Source organism: Mycteria americana, chromosome 2 (assembly GCF_035582795.1).
Source record: "Mycteria americana isolate JAX WOST 10 ecotype Jacksonville Zoo and Gardens chromosome 2, USCA_MyAme_1.0, whole genome shotgun sequence".
NCBI lineage: Eukaryota > Metazoa > Chordata > Aves > Ciconiiformes > Ciconiidae > Mycteria > Mycteria americana.
In genome coordinates this window covers 52,153,464-52,174,593 of record NC_134366.1, presented here as the reverse complement: position 1 = coordinate 52,174,593, position 21,130 = coordinate 52,153,464, and the positions used below count along the sequence as shown (strand labels likewise).

The window sequence follows — 21,130 nt, the reverse complement described above, 5'->3', positions numbered from 1 at the left end:
CATTACAACATCTATATTTGAGTCCCTCTAGGAACCAGATATAGAGGTAAAAAACTATAAAGACTAAAAATACAACTGTTTGTATGTTTTTCAAAAATGATTTAAATCTAAATCAGGATCGCAGGAAAGGAGTTAGGTATAGACCAGGCAGAATTTTAATGTTTTGGTGATTTTTTCAATAACTTCACTTTGGAAAATTATTTAATATTAACAAATCTGTTATATTAGCTATATTGAGATAAGAAGTCTATGCAAACAAAGATATAGGCTTAACGTGTCAAGCAGTATCAAACTGCCCAAACTCATTAAAATACAGCTGCTAATAATTTGATTCATGTGATAAACATGCTCTGCAATTTTTTAGTAAGTTTCTTTCTTAGTTATTTGAATTTTAGAACTCTGAGCTAGCTTTTCAGTGTTTAAAGTTTCCCCATATTTTTCAGAGAAGAAAAAAAAGTTACCCACCTGTAACCTCCCAATTTCTTCACCAAATTTCTTCTGCTGTTTTGCCAGGATAGATTGATGATATTCTGCATTGGCCTGCATAATGCAGTGCTTTGCAGCCAGAACAGGAAACACCTCCTGGAAATAAAAATACTGACCAGGGGAAAGTCCAACCACATTAACCACCACAGACAACATGGGATGCAGGAAGAAAAAGGAAGAAGAAAAGGAAATTAGAATCACCCAATTAATGGTTTAGATAGGTTAAAACATTAGAGGTAAATGTCAGAGACCATGTGACTTTCCATGGATTGAATCCAGTCTTTTTTTTTTTTAATCTGTTGTTCCAAAATTCTTAGTGCCGGTTATTTTAGATGAACTACAATTTAAATTCAAGCCATGAAGTCACAACATTTACTTCAAAGATCAGAAATGCATGCATATATTAGAAAGGATAGTTGCAAGAACACACCCAAATGCCCCCAAGACAAAGCCAAGACAAAGTATTCTGAAAAAATGGGGAAGGGGGAGAAGACAGGCTTTTTTCTTTTTTCTTTTTCCTTTCTTAGGTTTAACAAAGCAATTACACTTAAAACAGCAGCAGGCCTACCAAGAAAGTAACTCTAAAGTTATGAAAGCAAAGAACAAGTAAAGAGGACCAATATTGACATGGAAAGCAATTTAAAAGTCATTTTTAGACTTTTATATAAAACGCACTTATCTTTGCAGGAGTACCAACCAAGACATGAAGAAAACATTATGCTGCAGCCCACAGTATAGGCAAGGTCTCTGATCAAGGATTTGGCCTTACTGTTTTATTTCTTAAATCAAGGAGCACTGGAAAACCCGAGTGATGTTTTAAAGACCTCAGTATATAAAGACCTGCTTCTTCACATTTGTGCAAACTTGCTGCCTCCACAGAGATGGGGAAAAAAAAAAAAAAAGACGGTAAATTTGGAAGAAAAAGCTGTCTGTGAGGCCTTGCAACTGGAGTCTGACACATCAAGTCAACCTCTATTTCACACTCCTAAACATGTAACTGTTCTCAGAGCTGGTGTTAACTCATGGAGCCAACAAACCTTATGATGTTCTTTTAAATAATCAATTGACAGATTACTGTGCAACTGGAACAGGGAGCAGATCTATGGCTAAGAAAGGTCCACAACAACAAAAGACAAAGCAATGGCTTTATTACATCTCATTGCCTTTCAGAAATCAATCATAACCATAATAAGTGAGAAATTGTAAAATGCCACAGAATGCGTGAGAAGAAACATGTGCATATATAAAAGAATCTTTCAAGTTGCAGCCAAGCAAGGTATCAACTGAACTTTGAAAAACATTTTTTTCAAAAATATATATAAAAAGTCACTGACTGGCCTACAAAGGCATTTGTGTAATTTATTGCTTAAGAATAAAAATGCATGCTTTTACTTTAGTACAGCAGCCCTTACCCCATACAGTTCCTATCATTATCAAGATTCTATTCTGCATTAGAAACCAGAGGGGAAAAAAAATTACCTGATTTTTTTCCCCAGAGGGAATAAAAGTGCCTTCAGCAAATACTTTGGCAATTATTTGACTAAGATTGCATATTAAGTTATAGGACCAGACATCAACCACTTCCGTTTATCACTGGAAAAAATATTTTTAGTAAGTTTTCCAGTGTATTTTTAGTAAATCTAGTATATTTCACATTTTATTTGTAAGAAGACTGACCACTGCAAGCTGGAATAGTTATTTCAGAGTTTTGAAACTATTAATGAATGAAAAATAACTGTGAATTAGCAACAATGGATGCTTCCCAGGGACATTCACAAAAAAAGCACTATGGAAGACAAATCTACTTGGCTAGATATAAATTTCAAGAGTCCAACCATATCAAAAGTAAATAAATCTTATCCAGCTTTCACATTTATAACACTCACAAAAGGTTTTCTACTGTTTTATGATTTGAACATAATTGATACATTCGATACATTGAAAACCTGCTCATTTTTAAAGTACTTGTTATACAGTATATACTCAAAAGAGTGTGAAAAAAAGATCCTTCTGCATCTTCCAAAACCAACAGCACTCAAATGAACAGTCAAGACTAAGTTGAGATAATTTACAAGTATCAAGATTGTTTTGGGGTGGACGAAGAGGAGAAGACAGGCAGAAGGACAGAGGACACACAATGACTTCCAGTCATGTTTTTCATTAACAGGTAAGTGAACAGTACCACTGTATTCATGCTGTCAACACGAAAGCAAGTTTCACATGAAAACATTGAGACTAGAAGTCAATTAAGCCCCATTAGAAAGTGTTAGTTTGAAAAACAGATTTAGTAAGGCATTAAGTACTAAGAAGGCTATCATAAACGTTATCATAAACATTTCAAGTTCACTTTAAATGAAATGTGTTGCAAGTAAACACACTTCATGTAATAAGATTTTACTTATTTAGAAAAGACACACTATCTTTAGCATCCTAGTTTCTTCACTGTTTTTCAAATTACAGGTTCATTTCCCTTAAATGTAGCAAAACGTCAGCTTTTCTTGAGGATACATTAAGTGTATTTCATCAAGTACACTGTAAACAATAACAGTTATTCACAATAACAGCAGATCCCCGATTATTTCCATGATAGTTACTAACCTTGGGCAAAGTATCTTTATATTGACATTGTTTGTAAGCATCACCATAGTAATCTGCAGCTTGATTAGCTAGTTTAGCTATGATACCATCTTTCATTTTATCTGGGGGGAGGGGGAAAAAAAAACAAAGAACAATTATGATTATCATCAGTTTTTACAAGTGAACAGGTAAATTACTTCATCTTCAAACAGCAGCAACTGCATTCTAAGGGTACAGCTTTACATTATAGCTCAAAGGTGGGATCCCATTCTTCTCTCTTGACATCCAGCAGCAGTTTCCAGATTTTCTACTTCAATCACAACACTGAAGGTTCTGTCAGTTGTACAAGAAATCTTTTGGCAGCTGCTGGCATTTATGCAGGATTAAGGGTCTTCACCTCAGACCACTGGCAAGCTGCCAATAAAAGCCGCAGTCCCACTCTAACTCCAGCAGCTTGTTCCCAGCCCTTCCCTTGTGCCTGCACAAGCATTTGTGCAGCCATAGTCAAAGAATTTAGCTAAAATCTAGTTAGCAAAAAATAGTTAATTTTCAGTAGGATCTGTTCTCTAACCCAACTCCATGTCAGGACTCTCAAAAAATTTGCAGAAGTGCAACAGAAGAGAAGGGACTGGTCCTTTTCATAGCAGTCCACATCACTGTTAGCTTACAGCAAGTATAGAAACGCCATTCCTAGACACAAATAACCACAGTTCCTCCAAGTGGTATCCACTACTTCATATCAGAGCCGCATGTGCCTAGCGGCAACGATATTCCCTGCCTCACATCCTCACCCTGTTCCTGAAGCCAAAACTGTTAAAATAGAAACATGCTGCATCTATCTTTATCCCCTTCTATAATCACCTCTGGCCTGCACTAGCAATTCAGCCTTCCAAGAGAAGGCAGGCAATCAACGCAAACATTGGCTATCCACTCTAAACAGCTACCCTTACAAACAAGTATCCTCTGATTCAGGTGATTTTTATGTACTGCCAGATTGATAAGCATGAGTGGGGAGTACAGGGAGATTAGGAAGTCCACAGACTTAATTGCCAAAATTAAATCAAAAGAATTCCCAAGTGGCCTTCTCATTCCAGCATATTCACACATTTATCTACAACACTTCAGGCATGAGCTATGATGTAATACATTTACCTTCTATGAGGTAAATGCATTTAAGGTATGCCAGAAAGATCTTTTCACTGTGGAACAGGATTTAGATGACAAATGGACAGAAAGGAGCTTATGAGATCTAGCAACTTCTTTGCTAAAATGTTTCTGTCCAGTGCACTAAATATTTAATAAAACCAAAACAAATAAAATCTAAATAGACTGTCCTTCTAGCCCCACCTAGTGTGTGGTAGTTGCATCTTCCTTCATAGAGCTTAAACTCTAAGAAAAGAAAATAAAAAATATTGGTGTATTAACTACATTTCTATTAAAAAAGGAAATGTTAGGGGAGACTCATTTGTCCACGCAGACAACGCAGAATAGATCTTTCACCATCAGAAGCTTCAGTTTTTACTCATGTATCTTTAAAATACTGCAGTTACAATGCAAGCCTTGAGATGGAGTAGTGAACACATGCAGACTTAAAGACACCTAAAGAAAACATTAAGAAAGGGTCAGAAGTTAAAGAACTGATCTGTAGTTATGCAGTGGAGTTAGATTTGACTGACCAATTTGGTTTTTGCCAAACACTTCCACTTTCTTTCAACTTGTGAAAAAATTCAATTCTATCAGAAGTAACATTATCAGCGGGTAAGCTGATAAATGGACTGTCTCACATGAGAGAAAACAGAAAATTGCAAGTAAGGTAAATAGTCAATGCAGCAGGAACCTAAATTTGAGTTTTGAGATCAAACTTTGAAACATTTCCACTTGAAAAATAGGTTTCTGATGTTAATCATGTTGTCAAACGTGATTCTTCACAAAACGTCTTTCCTCCCAGGGAAAGAAACCTCTCTACATCTGGCAAAATCTACAGCCTCCACAGTCAGGTGATTATTAACCTTACTGCCCTTCTAAAACTGGCAGATTTGTGGTGTTGGGAGTAGTCACAAAAATCTTCAGTTCACTGGGCACATGTGGGTTTTGGATTAGCCTTACTTTATCTTTTTCATGTTTTGAATAACAAGAAATCATGAAGGTGACAGAAAGATCTATTTCCATACAAAATGAGTTAAGTGTCTGCTCCTGCTCTGAAGAAAAGTTTCAGGCATGTTATACAAATTTCTTTCAAAGCAACGTCCAAACAACCAGAGACTAAAATACTGCTACCAACACGATAAAGAACATAAACATCATTTATCAGTTCACTGAAGGACAATAGTTTCTCATTGAGATTCTCCTAAAGGCAGTAAGGCTACAAGAATTTTCAGGGATCTTCCCTGTGAAGAAACATCCCAGTTAAGATAACCCGTCTTCCTCCATTGCATTCCAAACAACATGGGGAGAGAAAGGAGTTGGTGGGCAATCACATGTGACCCCTATGCCCTTAGTTCTTCTTTTAGACATCTGTAATTTGTAGATGCACAATTTCTTGTAAATACAGAGAGAAGAGCAGAATAGCAAAGAGTAAGAGATCCTGTACCGAAGATAGTTCTGTTCCACAGGAAAATTCTTTGAAGCATATGTTCTTTAATAGTTTTATTAAAATATGCAGCCTCTGAATCAGTATTTCACAGTCAGCCTTTAACAGTTAGGGACGTATTTCTTTGTTCTACCTGCAGAATTTCACTTCCCGAGAAAAACGGGGCATTCTCAAAGTTAGACTGGGTCAAAGAGTTCCTCTCTTAAAAACAGGAGCAATCAAATAGAATTTGTTTCCCCTAAACTCTTATGAAATTTCCTTTGTTTCCTAGCACAGTCATATCTTTCTTTCTAAATTCTCATGAAATCATTCCCCAGACAGAGGAGGAAGGGAGTAGTGGTAAAACCCCTATGTACCATTTCTAGTACTCTCAGTCCTTTTAGAGAACATCTTTTGTTCTCAAGGGGGAAAAGGAAAAAATGTAAACCAGCAAAATCTTTTGTAACGATGAAGACTAATGGTTTTGGACATAAAAAGAAAGGAAAGACAAATGGGTCAACTGCATTGTCAGGTGAACCTTAGATAAATTCTTAAGTGGCATCTGTAGTTTGTGTTTAAAGACCGTCCACCATGGGGGGGGGGGGGGGGGGGAGAGGAAATCAGTAAAGGCAAAAATAAAAACTTCTGAAAGGCCCTTTACAAGCTCTTAATAACTTAAAACACTTCTAAGTTTTTGTGGAAGTTGTAATAAGTACATAAATATACAAGCCAAAACTTAAGATATACCTCTTGTAGCTTTCAAAAAAAAGACTTCTTGGGCTTGAGCTAACATAATAAGACTGAGAGTTCCAACTGTGTCCGGAGAGATGTCCACTGTAGGTTCTCGATTCAAGGCTGACAAAACTGTGTCTTTAATGTGTTGGAAAGCACCACTCGCAAACTAAGTAAACAAAATAATATATTATCATTCATGTTTCCAAACAGACTCTTTCTCTTACAAATATAATACATAGAACAATTAAAAAAAAAAATAGAGCTTTTTTGGTATATGGTCTCCCACTTATTGTTTAGCCACTGAAAACGATTCCTTGTGACTTCTTGTTCTTGAAACCACTTACACCGAGACATTTATCAAGATGGACTATAAGTAAAGGTATATTTGCTACACCTAACGACATAAGAACATGGAAATTTTAATGCATTCCACAAAGAAGAAAGAAAGATATTATTACTGTATAACTTGTTAAAACTAAAATTTATACTAGCTAAAATGATTAAATCTTAAGCTGAAGGTTATTAGTTACCAACACACTTGGGGGAAGGGGTATGGGGAACTGTATGTAATTAAATCTTTCAAAGCTGGTGAGTAAATATGAGCCAAGACCAGGTACTTAGCCAATCCACCTCTGTAATTAAGAGGGGGAAAATACATATATATATATTTATGTATGTGTATATATAGCTTTAAAATTGAGATACTTATTTGATGTTCCAAGATTAATAATTCTGAATTCCTAAGCATAAGCAGGGAGCCTCTGTACCTGATAGTGCTTAGCTGCAGCTTTCAGTCCTTCATCGTTATCTAGATTCTGTTCTGCTGCAATCTGGCTTGCCAATGCTCCACAGTTGAACAAAACACAGGTCTTCTCATACCCCAAACTTGCCAGAGCTGCAATCAAGACAGACAGTTACCCATACTGTTGAGAAAATAAACTTCAGTACTCTAGCATCCTACAGATGAGGCCAACACAACTAATATCTGTACTTAAAGATATCAACAGTTTCAAACAAAAACAAACAAAAAAAAACCCCACCACACACCACAATCTTACTGGACTTTTAAAGTCAAAGTCATCTTCATTCTGAAGGCTTTACATAGTCTAATTTAGTACTTCCACAAAATGTTTCGACGTGAGGAACTACAGAGTGGCATAAAGCATAAAAGCAGTAGTATGAAAATCTACACAATACACAAAATACTTTGAAAGTCTTTCTAACTAGAGTGCAGCTTTTTGGTTCCCGAAGATACAGAAACACATGCATTACTGAAGGATAATCTGAAATATGAATTTCCATGCATTAATCACTTTGCAATAACTGCCAAATTACATGCTCTTACTGCACCTTGAATGTAATATTAACTACCCTTCTCTCACTGAGGCCAAAGATTTTTACATGCTCTGTCTTACTATCTATTGAAATGCAGGGAATTTTTCACCTCTCAAAGCCATTGTTTCAGACTGAAAATGCTGACAAATATCTTGGTTATACACGTACTGAAACAGCTAAGGATTTACTTAATTAAAACTTGTGCTCACTAGACAGCAGTGTGGCCTGTCCAGACTCAACTCCTGTAGTACTTCATAGTCCCAGAGGATGGAGCCCGCACTTCTAGAAACAGTAGTATCTGAACAGGAACCATTTTGAATCTATTACTTACTTTCAAAAGGTTATTGGCCATATGCAAGCGCTGGAAAATCTAAAGACTGCAGATATTAGTTTCCTACTACTGTTAAAAAGCATCTAGACACTCCTCTTGGAGAATACAGAAAACTCAACTAGCAAATTTTCCATTTCACAAAGCCAGGTACAACTTCTAAGTTATCCTTAAAACGTGAAGGTACTAGAGAGGCACATTTGTTTCATTTCATTAACATCCAGCCTCCTTATACAGCTACATAATTATCTAACATATCTCAAGTTTCTATGTTAGCACTCCCTGACCTGCACTAAATTTTCAGACAAGCAGCCACAAATCTGACATGCCATTTTTCCCATTTTGTTTCCCTGAGTGAAAAGTGAGTTACACAGTCACTGTATTTCATCAATATAATAGTTATTTATCTAGATAATCTCTCTTCTGTAGTTTATTTTCCAGAATTTTTCTAAAAAGATCTTGTACAACTTCCACATCATTCAAAAGACTAAAACAAACACAAGAAAGGAAACAAAATATGGCTTTAAAAAGTTTCTGAAGTGCAAAATTACTTTATATGCAGAATTACTTTATACTCTGGACTGCATCTCAAGTGTGATTTACTACAGTGAGAACAGCTGTTTAGCAATATAGATTTTCGTCAGACTCATCTGTTTATAGCTCTACCTATTAACTTAAGCCAACATATTTCAGATTACATGGCATGCCGTGAACTGGGTCACTTTTCAAGCAGCCACAGTATCTGTCAGCTACCCCTGTGATACAGACTTGGGATTTAGGGGAAGATGGGAAGAAAACAGTCTGTCACCACAGCAAGAGCCAGAACTCTCAAGTCACACCCCTGCATCTTGCCCCCATGAAAGTCAAAGGAGTTACACTTCGAACTTCCACCTGGAGACAGGATCATCTCCTCCTAACTTCCATCTGGAGACAGGATCACCTCCTCCTAGAAGTCAACAGAAATTTTGCTCCCTCAGTAACTGAAAACTTTGCTTTACACTGAGAAACCCCACTGCTAATTCTCATCTGAAATAAAGAGATACACACATGCTATAGTTAATCTGGAGAGCAGCATCTGGATAATCCACGATACGGCACTGTAAAAATATATTCTAAAAGACTCCTTTTGTTAATTTCTTTCCACTAAGATCTGCTTTAAAGTTTCAAAATAAAACTTATTCCATTGCTTGTTAACTGAGCATTACTCACATCTCAGTTAAGAATTTCTTTGATATTTCACATGGACTGTTGCATAAATCTCTGGCCATCTGCCTCACAGACTAGTATATAATTAACCTGCAGACAAGCAAGCTTTCTCAAGCTGCTGTAACATCACATTCATTCATATTCTCAAGGTAATTATCAATGTTATGATTACTGATTCTTTCTCTCACAATTATTACAAATCTCTGGCGATTCACAGACTATGTTTAAATCATAATTAAATATTCTGAACTTTACTATGAAACAGGTTCAATCAACATTAAATGCTAGCCCCAAAGAAGACAGAACAAACCAAATTCTGAGAAAAAACACAGCATCTTCAGGAAGGTCTCCAATTATCCAGAAGGACTTCTTAGAACAGTTAGAAAATAAAGCAAGAAAAGGTGCACCACCTGCTTACGCATAGGAATGCGGTGTATTGTTACACATATAGTTCACACAAGGACAACTTTAGCACATGTATTCAGAACATGGAAAACTGCAAAGACTTTCAGTATTTGCTAACAAAGAACTATATAAAGGGCACAAAAACTTTAAAAAACCTAAAAAGATAATAAGTACTCTAACGTTTTTTTCAGGTTCTGTCTGGAACTTCAAAATTGCAATGGTCATCTTGCAATGCTAGTCATGATGAACACTTAGGTATAAATAGAAACACTAAAGAATGATGACATGTGACAAAACAGCTCCTCACTTAACTCAAAAGGATTTAGTCTTAGTTTCTCCATTGGCAAGTGTTCCAAATCCATTTAATGATCCTGAATTTGCAATGCAGAATTGTCCCTATATGACTAAAACCAATCACAGACTCAAACTCCTTATGTTTGCAGGAAACAAATACAATTTTTTTTTCTTTCCAAGTGTTCAAATCTGTATGAAAATGCTTTAAAAAGAAGTGACAGGAGAATCATTTCAGGGCACGGGCAGATCCTTCTATTCTCTTGAACAAAAGATGACAGACCAGGTTCCTGAAACCAGTTACCATCACTCCCCTTCTATTCTACTGGAGGGGACTCACTCAATCACAAGCATATGTCATGAGGATCTTATTCATTTAGAACACTAAGAGCTGGAATACCAAAAACCTACTACTGAAACTTAATGTTAACTTGAACAATTTTGATTAATGACAGTTGGGATTGCTCCCAGAAAAAGTCCAAGGAGCAGAAAGCACAACTATTATCAGACCGCACATCTATTTGTGCTTCTGGAAAACTAATATTAAATCTCAATTTCATAAAAATCCTTTGTATGGTGCCCATTTATTCATTACCAACGCTGAAGTGATTAATCCGTTACCAATATAGTTGAACTCATTTGAAAGCTATGTTGAGAATACTAGAAAGACTATTAACAATTCAGCTATATAAAAATATTCTCAAAATTTAGTATCACTAATACTTGCACTTTCGGTACATTCACATACCCAGTTTGGCAGATCCTCCAAAAAGTGATCCTTTATCAAAAGCATCTTTCCATGTAAATGTTACACAGACCTGAAAGTTGTGAAAAAGAAAAATCTTTAAAATTAAATACGAAATCTTCAGAAAATAACCCAAATTCACATATTTATCCTTTTATATTCTAACTGCATAAAACATTTAATTCACTTGTAACATTACAAACATTCTGGAAGTTTCAGAAAATCATCAAGAGTTATTTAAAAAAAAATTTATTCTACCTTTTCTCCTTCCTGTTAGTTTGGCTCAAAACATTTCAAGCAGACAAGACAGAAATTCTCAAAACAATCTTTCAGCTCTGCTCATATTCTGAGTGACAGATAAATTTATTTCCAAACCAAGATATTCCTCTCCCAAGAACTCTGACAGTCAGGTAGAGTCACAGTTAAAGGAAACTGCCCAACCAGGCAGTTTCCACTGTTTCAAATCACTAGCATATCTGGAACTGTTTTGTAATACTGAAATTCACTCATTTTTATGAGTGAATTCAATAGTGCTATTATCAGGAAATGCACTCAGGAAAGAGAATGCAGGTAAAAGTGTGTTTTATATTACACTTCCAGCTTATATTTCACAGACAATGCAAATGGTTCACAGAATCCGCTCTGAAGTTCCACAACTTCATTCCTTATTCAGCTGATCAAACTAGTTGTAAGCAACTGGTATCAGACCAGAAAAGACAGCAAAATTCCTCATTTTAAAGTGGTTGTGGAGAATAACTTAAGAAAGAGCACAGTACGGTTTGGTAATGTATTTTCCTCTAACAGCAATGCTAGTTCAGGAAGTTCTGGTCCCCAGCTGTTCATTGCTGCTTCCACTGACAACTACTTCCCTTTGATGGAACAGTTTACAGATCTGCAGAACTTGCTCCTAAAGTTTTCCAGTATTCCACGTCTCAGGGTTTGCAGATCATCATATCAAAACATTTGCACACTAAAAACCAAAGCACAGCTCTTGGCTACAAGTGAATGCAGCTACATGCAAAACTCAAATCAGCTTGAACTGCATTAAAAGTATTCCCTTACTTGTAATCTCTAAGTCTGAAAGAAACCTTTTCTTTTAATCATAGCATTACCATTTAAATATGATTTGATCAGGAAAGAAATGGAAATTCTGTCCTATTTGTAAACACATCCAAAGAAAATCTACATCTTTTTCCACCAAAATACAGAAGCCTAAAGATCTATTCCAGTCTCCACCTGAGGAAGACTTCAATAGGCAAGAGTTAATCTGAATTTCTTCTTAGAGACAGGATTCTAAAGAAATATGGTAGGAAAAAAAAAAGCTTAATGAACACCATGTCTATATAAAAATTATGTAATTTGTAGATGCAGAGACAGGAATAAAGTGCTAAACTGTTAAGTGGGCTTATTCTGTTAGCTGTTGTGAATGAAACTTCTGTTCTACTTCAAAAACAAAGATCATATTCCACCCATTACTAAAGGGTTTCCCATAGAAATTACATTTTAAAAAGCCTTTACAACTTAGCATGAAATAGACTTCTTGAAAAAAGGAGAGTTGAAGAGGAATCAGCACAGCACAACTCCTTCTGACATAGACCACAGCGACCACTAGCCAAAGTCTAAACGTTTCTGAATCTGTAAAACGAAGGCAATTATGGCCATTAGAGGTGACGTTGCAATATAGGCTATGTAAGCACTGACTAGAAAATAAACAGAGATTAGGAAAATAAAGCTCAAAGACATTAAACGCCTTGCCCAAGAAAAGTACTGTTTAGTGGATTAGGTACAGGCTTGGAAGTCATACATCGTCGGTGCCATGATTCAGTTTAATGGTTTGATAAGTCATCTTACCTGATTTTCAGAGAATGGAAACTTTGGTTCAATTGAACACAGCTGATCATAGTATCTACAAAAAAAAAGGAAGAAATGGCTATTAGATAAATCAAATTAAGAGTTGTGCCTTACACAGGCATATAAGAAAAAGGGTGCAAAAATCCCACACACAAATAAGTTGTGAAGCTCATTTGTAACTATGGAGGACTTGCAGGACAGACAGAAATTCTGCCTAAAGGGATTTTTTTCAGTAGAGGAACAAGTTCAATAGGAGGTAGTCCTCCACAGACCATGTGGAAACCCTGTCTCGCTCAGTAGAAGAAGAGTATCACAGACAAAGCTGAGCCATTCCACTTTCTGATGGAGGGTGGATTAGAAAAGACTGTCATGCGAAGAGGTCCCTGTATACATACAGGAAGACAAAAAGTACATTAGACATTAAGTCACGCTGCAAAAGTAAATTAAGTACAGCACTTAACATAATATTAACAAGCTACACTGCACTCTCTTGATCTGAACATTATATCCCACTCCCCTACAGTTACTGACTCATCTGTTTAAAATTCAGTGTCTTTGAAATAGGTGCCATTTGCCTTGCACAGTATCAACTGGAGAGCCTAATCCTTGACAAAATTCTTTAGTTGTAAACTTAGTTTTCATTAGACTATATTGTAGTAGTCACAGTGAATTAAAACCAGAAGTTTCTCTGTGCCAGTATTTTGTCTACTCACAGTGGAAGATATTTAGGAAAGAATGCCAGAAAGATAATATAGCAAGTATAGCATAGTCCCTCACACAATCTATCCAGGCAACAGTTCGCAATTCAAAGTTTTCCTGAGTTGTACCCTACACTTGTTAAACACAACAGGCTGGATGCAGAACAGAAAACCTTTAAACTGCCAACTGCTGAGAACACACAACATGTGAAGCCTGTTTCCTATGCTCTTCCTGTAGTACTTGCCACATGGGCGTAGACCCAACATTATATTGGTCAAATTCTTTTTTTAACAACTTACATTCCCAATATACAAAACACGCAGTAATGAGTTTCACAGTCTGTGAAACAGGGTTAATATTGTTCCTGCTTCCTTATATTACATTATTAAATATTAATCACGATTGATCTAGACATGAAGCAACGTACAAGGCCTATGTTCTCCAGGCAATAAATGTTTGTTTAAAAATTCAAGAAGCATTTTTAAAAGTCATATACAACAATAAAAATAGCATTAGCATATTCTTCAGTGCATTACATCTGTCAATGTATATAATACTACAGGTTCCTGGCTTCAACTGAGCCACTGCAATTTAAGACACAATATACTAAACCATATTAGAAGCTACAATAATCTGCAACAGTAACCCAGCACTTCCACTAATAATTGAGTTGAGAGAAATTGCTCCTAAGGTAAAAGAAAAAAAAGTCTGCAGATGTCTACTGTGACAGCAGTTTAATCAAGATTAATTCTTACTTTTAACAACTTAACAAGTATGTGAAAGGTATTGTTAAAAAAACCAAACCACAAAAAACAAACCTTAATGTGGATTTTAAAGCTAATGACAATTTTTCTGCCTATTTCTCATAAATCTATGAATCTCTATTCTATTCTTACCATACTTCAGCCTTAAGGTTGCTAGTACAAGAGCAGCCATTATGAAGTCAGATTTCAAATATATCTCCACTGAGAGACTTAACTTTATAAATCAAAGGTGTTTTTCAGAAAGAACTAAAATATTGGCCAATAACAGAGTCTGATAAATTTAAACTATGTGATAGTACAGTAACTAATTATCTTCCAACATTTATGAAGCTAGCACATAAAAGGTACTGGCTTTAAAAGAATGTATATTTATTTTCTGTAAAAGATTTTCATTTGTCTGTTTTCTTCATCTTTCATTTGATAGTCATACCTTGAAAGCACATACCACTTGAAAGGAAGCAATAGTTAAATATAGTTTAGTTACAATTTTTTTTTTAAGTGACCTTACATCCAAGGCTTGATCTATAAAAATTGTACAGAACAGCATCCCTTTTGAGGTTAAAGAAATTCAGCTTTGCATGTTGATGCTCTCTCATTGTTTTAAGTTTGGTCTGATTTATCACACCATCACACTTTTTTTTTTTTCCCCCCATTTCCTAACCTAATTGGTTTCACTGATACAGATTACTACAAGCAGTACAAAAATTAGTTCAGTACTAGCACTGAAGATCACTTCAACCAATATATTTACATGTACTTCCTTCACTGCCTTCGGCTGGTCTCAACACAGTCGTTTTCACATAGTATCACAAAGACCTTCCATGCTGTCTCCTCCTGCCTCAATTTATTTTGACAGCCAAAAGCCACCAATAAAGCCGCGTTGCCTTCCCACATTCCACGATTACCCTGTCCTCATCTGCCACGAGGGCAGTCAAGAAGCAAAGCTTGTTAAATGGCCTTGTGAAGTCTGGCACACTTAAGCATTGGCAGTCTGCAAACAGACTATTCTCTGTATGTCAACAGAGCCACAAAGAAAAAGAAAATAAACCAAGGAGGTGTATGTTCCTCCCAAATATGCACATTGCTGCGTTTAACATCAATGAATACCAACACCACAGGGCTTTTTGGTTGTTGGTTTTAAACAAGTTCAGAACTTATGTTACTATTGTCTTTACTATTTTAAGCATGTGGTGTCATTTCTTTTTATTAAAGAGTTTGAAATTCTACTCAACATTTAAGAGCTTTTTAAAACTCTGCAAACCAAAAAAACCCCACATAAAATCACTTAGTTTTGTTTAGCAGTAGCTAAACATATATAAATATAATGGTATATATAACTAAGCATATATAAATAAAATGGTAAATGAAGATGTTAACCACAGAACAGTGTAAACTAGCAGTACAAAGACAGAAAATAAATATCAAAGGAATGGCTACATCTGATACACAAGTCAGTTACACATTGAAGGATGAGGGTAAACATGACAGTGTTATTTAAAACAAAACTCACAGAAATCTCACTATCAAGACACAAGGAACAGAAGCTGCCGCACAACACAGATGAGCGTTGTGTGTTTAGCTGTGCCAGAGTGATGAACTACAGAAAACCATGCAAACATACCAACTGCCTGAGTTCCAACTACAGCAATGAACGGGAGGGCAGATGTCAGCAACACAGATCTAGTTCTCAAAGTACAGCAATCTTTCACCAAAACAGGCATTACACACTCCTAAATGCTAGTAAAAATGAGTTACAGCAGTCAAATGAGTTGGAAGTCAAGGTTTAAATTAGAATTAAAATATAAGTATATGTATTGCATTAAGAACCTCAAATCCTGTTCCTCCTTCAAAGAACCATAAAGAAAAGTCTCCTTCAAAAGAACAGGAGACCAAGATCTGCCTTCGCTATTCTAGATAAGAACTGCAGCTGGAAACCAGAACTGCAACTTTCAGCCCCCAGACAATCTGACCATTCAAAATAAAACCACGCACCTCTCCCTCCCCCTCCACCCCCCCACTTTTCTTTTAAAAAAAGAACTGCAGGAGCTGTTAGAAAAATTAAACCAATTAAACTCGCACCACCACCCCATCCCTCCAGAAAACGGAAATGAACTCCAGGCTATCTTTAATATTAAAGAGAGGAAGCAAGGAACCCCTCGAAGCTATAATTACACTCAGAAGAAAAAAAGAAAAAAAAACACCACACTAAATCAAATCTGCTATGACAGAATTTAAGGGGAAACATCTGTACCAAGTTCACCTACGTCACCTTCAGAGCACTCAGATTCTCAGAAAACAAAGAAAGCTTGGAAGCAGGCTGAGGTCTTTCCCAGCTACACTGTGCCCCTTTTCACCAGGTACCTCAAGTACTTCTCTAAGGGAAGCATTTGTGTTCATCAGTCAAACAACAGTGCACCACGCACTTCCAAAGCTTCACTGGTCAGTGTTTGCTTAGGAAATAGGTCTGCAACTGAGTTCATTTCTTCCATAAAAGAAAAAATTCTGCAGTAACTACTCAGCAAAACAAGGCTTCTACAGATTACAAAACCGTGGGCAAATCCTAGATTAATTAGCAGAAGATTAAGCCCTCATTTCTTAACAGTTAAATGGTCTACAGTGCTCTACTAGGTATTATGGTCTATAAAAAGCCACAAAGAAGTAAATGTATGCAAAGGGTATCCACATTGTAATTAGCTCTTCCAACATTACTTCACTAACAAACCAGTTTTAAACTCCAACTTCAACGAAAATCTTGCTAAAGTTGTTACTTAAATGTAAGACTGAGTACAACTCAAATAGCCACAGGAAAATATTGGAAGTTGGAGAGGGAAGTGAATTTTCAGAGGAAATGCAAGACACTCAGACGGTTGTGCTCTTTCAATCATAAGCTCAGCTGCATACTTCAAACTTCTGGGTGTGCAGACAGTCTGACTTTTTAAAGTAACTGCTCCTTACAGAATATCAATAGAATATATGCCAGAATATTCTTACAGAATAAGAACAAACTTATTTTCCAGCAACTGTAATGAATATAAACGGTCAGACAGGGACAAACTGCTCATAACTTGTTAGAGATAGAGGAACACATATATATGATTGTTTTATTTTCTCTAATTTACAGTTAATTCAGACCTTCACCTTATCTCACTTCCTCTGTAAAGGGAACAAATATTCTCAAATGATACAATCTAAAATGCAGGTATTTTATGAGAGAAGCTTCTGTGTGGCAGGGATATCACTTCTTGTTCACACATAAGGTGACACCAGTGGAGAGCCACATTCAACACCTCCTGACTAAGTGCAACAGCACCTGGGCCACCTGAAGTCATCTGCTGATCACTGATCAATAGCAAAGAAAACAGATCGCTGCATATGGAATTGACTCGAAAGGAAAACTGGTGATTATGCAATCGCAAATGGTTTCCCTTCATTATTCAGAGAGAAAACTTGAGGTGAAGTTGCATACTATGGCTTGAATTAATTTAATGACCTACTGGCACTAAAAGAGGGAGGTCCTGCTCAGCCCCTTGGCTTTCAAGCAACACTACTTTTATCCTCTTTTGTGCCAGTCCTCATACTCATCTGACCTTCCACTGAACTCATTCAAGTTGCTCACCTGTCAGAAAGCCATCTACACCTTTTGCCTTCCAGAAATGGCATAAGAGAAGGACCAGAACTGAAGAGAGGGCTTTCTTCTTTTGGCAGCATACAGCTGTTAGATAGGGTGAAGTCATATAATGTGGCTGGGCCAAACAGGGATTTCAGATAGAAACTAATCACAAATCTGATTGGCACCATCAGAAAAGGAAGCTCAATTCCAACATTCAAGGGAAGATAATACTATGCCTTTCAATTTGGCTAGCAAAGCCCCTCTTTCAGTCCATAGACACTCATTATTTCCCTGACCTTCAAAAGGCATACACAATAGTACCTTCAAAAGGCATACGCAGTAATAAACAGGAATAGAACAGGGAACTACAAAGACACTGTAAAACATGATCAGTATAGGCATCACTTGTATAGCCCAAACACCCAGTGAAGGGTTGATAAGCTCAAAAAACACCAGTAACTCATTTTACAAATGCCTTCTTTTTAATAAGTCGCTTGTTTCCTTTCCATTCCTCTTCATTTAAGTAAGAAATTCTAGTGAACATCAAGTGTATTTCTACTCGTTCATGATATTACAGAAATGTGTCATGTCTACAAGTATCATTTCTCCCTACACTAGAAAATCCCTCTATCTTTTTTTCCTTCTTTAAAACAAACAAAAAAAAAACTTGCTGCCACTATGCAAAAAACTCATATTCTGGTACTGCAAATCTTTGACCCCAGCTTTACAAACAGAAGTGTAGAAGTGTGTACTTAGTATTAACCTAGTGAATGAATCGCAGTGACTTCAGTGACTAGATGAGCTACAAATAAATGGGCTCAAAGTGTTTCCAACATAGAGAAACAGAACAACAGGATTACCACAGTAAGTCAATCCTGCAATCCATAAATGTTCTAGAGACAGGTAAAAGTGAGTGCTTTTGTAGATGATGGAGCAGTTAAAAAGCAAGCTTTATGCAGGCTTTATGCAGTTAACCGGGCAGAAGGCATAAATTAATCTTTTGCTTATCTAACCTATGATAATTCCAGCACAACAGAGGCACCAATAAACTTTCTGATAGCAAACTAAGTGTGTTAAGTAGAAAATAAGGATGTGACTTTGCAAATACGTTAAAAAGCTGCTAAACACAGACAACAGAAGGAAAACATGACAGGAAAAAAAAAAAACCACCAAACGAAACTGAAGAGAAAGCTGTCAGCTGTAACAGCAAAATGTAACGCTGAAACAAAAGACACACCTGCTCCCTTCTGAGAAGCAAAATAGTCTGTAATTTCTACCTAGATCCAACCGCGACCGGCACGTTACAAACACTCGGAAGGGGAAGTTGATCGGGATAAGGCCTCCTCTCTACACCTCCCCCGCCAGCCTGCCGCACCGCCGGCCCTGCGCTGCTATCATATCACCCCACGACGCCCAACACCCGAGCCGTGCGCTGAGGGAGGGGGACCCCAGGATGCTGGAAGACATCCGAGCGCTGGGACGCCTGCCCCAGACGCAGGCCCGCGACGGGGAGGCGGGCACGCAACCCACAGGCCGCCGGAGCCGGCCCGGCAGCCTGGGCCGCTTCCTGCCGGCGGACCGTCCGCCCCGCCCTGCGCAGGCCGCCCACACCTGGGCCCGCCCGCACCCTGGGCCTGGCTCCGCCGCGCCCAGGGCCTGGGCCCGGAGCTGCCGCCGGGGCCCCTCAGCCGCGCAGGGCACCTGGGGAGAGGGAGGTGCGCGCCCACCCCGCCGGAAGCGGGAGGAAAGGGGAGGGATGGCGGGGGGGGGCTAAGCCCGGCGCGGCGGGCCGCTGGGGGGCCTGTGCCGGCCCGGCCCGGCCCTCCCGCCCCTACCTGAGGAGGGTTTCGAGCGCGCTCTCGTGCTTGTCGAGCGGGCGGCCGAGCGCGCTCTTGCGGAGCTTGCTGAGCTCCTCGGCGGCGCGGCAGTGCTCGGCCTGGGCGTCGCCGCCCGGGTAGCTCTGCTGAATGAACTTGCACAGCGGCTTGGCCAAGTCCACCTCCGAGGCCTTCTTCAGCTGCACCGAGATGAAGTTCGTCATGGCCGCCGCGCAGGGGGGGGGCGGGCGGCCGCCGCCGTCACCGCAGCTTCGCGCTCCCCTTCCTCTCCGAGCGGCCCCGGCCGGCCGCGCGCTGCCTGCCGCCTGCCCAGACCGCGGCCCTGGCCCCGCGCTTCCGGGATCGTCGCGCGCTCCCGACGCAGCGGCGTCCCCGCCCCCCGCTTCCTTCGCGCAGCCTCGGCGCGGCAGTTGCCGCCTCAGGGAGGCGCGGTCGCGGCCTGACGGCAGCACCGGACCCTGCCGCGGCGCTCCGGGCCGGCTGCCCCAGGGGAGGCGGGCATCGCGCTGCTCAAATAACCGCCCCCGGGCGTCGGAGGGTCGGCACAGCTAGCGGGACCCGCGCGTTTTCACCGAGGGCAGCGGGCCCGGCGGCCGCGGCGAGGGTGGGTGCTGGAGGAGGGCGGTAGGGGGGGAAGGGGGACGTTTGGAGCCCGGGGCAGGCAGAGAGCTCGAGTGCTGCCTCTGGAGAAGCGCTGTTTAGCGACAGGTGCGACCGCGGAGCTCAGCTGTGGTAAGGGAAACTTCGCTAGCCGGTAACATAAGCTGTGACGCGGCGGTAAAAGTAGTGGCTACTGGAAAGTTAGTGAGATGTCAGGCTTGTACGGTGTGAGGAGGGAAGCAAAGGGTCCCATACTCGACGCACCTAAGAATCGATATTGTAAATAAAGTTAAAAGTTACATCTCCGCTGCAAATGTTTATATGTCTCTATTGGCAGTAGAAGGCACAGATTCACGTGTTGCTGTAATTATGGGTCTGTCATCCACATCCCACTTGCTTTCTGCTGACTCAGCCCAGCATAGCACAAATAGGCAAAACAGGCAATCTGCAAGGCTGCCTTGTCTGAAGACCGAAAAGGGATATTTAGCCCATGTTCTCATTTCCCCCTTTCTTCTGCCACTTGTTCCAGACAGCTAAGGCTGTCAGCCTCCTGTTTTCTTTATTACCTAAGCCCCGAGGTGATGATACCATGAAAAGGAGTGGTAAAAGTGCTTTTTAAACTATGTAAAAGGGTTTGCTCTTATGTTGTAGCAGACCATGAGTTTTGCTGCAATGTAAAGCCGATGATCCCTTCCTACTGAAAGTGTACGATACTAAGTAGAGCTATCTTCTTTGTCATCTGATGAATGTCTAAAGTGGTGCCATAAGAGGAAAAGGGTAGAGCCTGGGAAATCAGTCTTAACTGCTCCTGTCGCCGCTGGGAGGGGCAGCTCCTCCAGTAGTAACCGTCGCTGTACACAATCCAGAGATGCTGTGGCAAGAGCAGCTGGGCCTTCCCGAGCACTGGTGTGGGGAAGCAGGCGATGGAGTTGTCCTCATTCTGCTGCTTCCAGTCACCTTCGGTAGGGGCCGAGTGGTTAGCCTTCAGAGCCTTGCCGTTTTGCTTCTGTTACAAACCTTTGCTACATTCACAAAAAGTGAATATATATGTTAACAATTCCTTGGTGCACTCCTGCCTCCCTGCACTGAGT

At 39.2% G+C, this 21,130-nt stretch overlaps 1 protein-coding gene across 4 annotated transcripts in view; it reads right to left on the bottom strand.

Annotated features, from left to right (window-relative positions):
- PDCD6IP (programmed cell death 6 interacting protein) overlaps window positions 1-19,789 on the bottom strand; it is a 35,650-nt gene extending 15,861 nt beyond the window's left edge. The window contains exons 1-7 of one of the 4 annotated variants that reach the window (XM_075493412.1): window positions 19,437-19,789; window positions 12,529-12,583; window positions 10,681-10,750; window positions 7,135-7,262; window positions 6,380-6,533; window positions 3,085-3,185; window positions 466-597 (exon numbers count right to left, since the gene is read on the bottom strand). In XM_075493412.1, coding sequence (XP_075349527.1) covers window positions 466-597; window positions 3,085-3,185; window positions 6,380-6,533; window positions 7,135-7,262; window positions 10,681-10,750; window positions 12,529-12,583; window positions 19,437-19,642 — 846 coding nt within the window. In that variant the 5' untranslated portion in view covers window positions 19,643-19,789. The remainder of the gene's footprint in view (window positions 1-465; window positions 598-3,084; window positions 3,186-6,379; window positions 6,534-7,134; window positions 7,263-10,680; window positions 10,751-12,528; window positions 12,584-19,436) is intronic. The other 3 variants (XM_075493415.1, XM_075493411.1, XM_075493413.1) reach the window with 3 other exon arrangements.
- Between the last annotated feature and the right edge of the window lie 1,341 nt (window positions 19,790-21,130).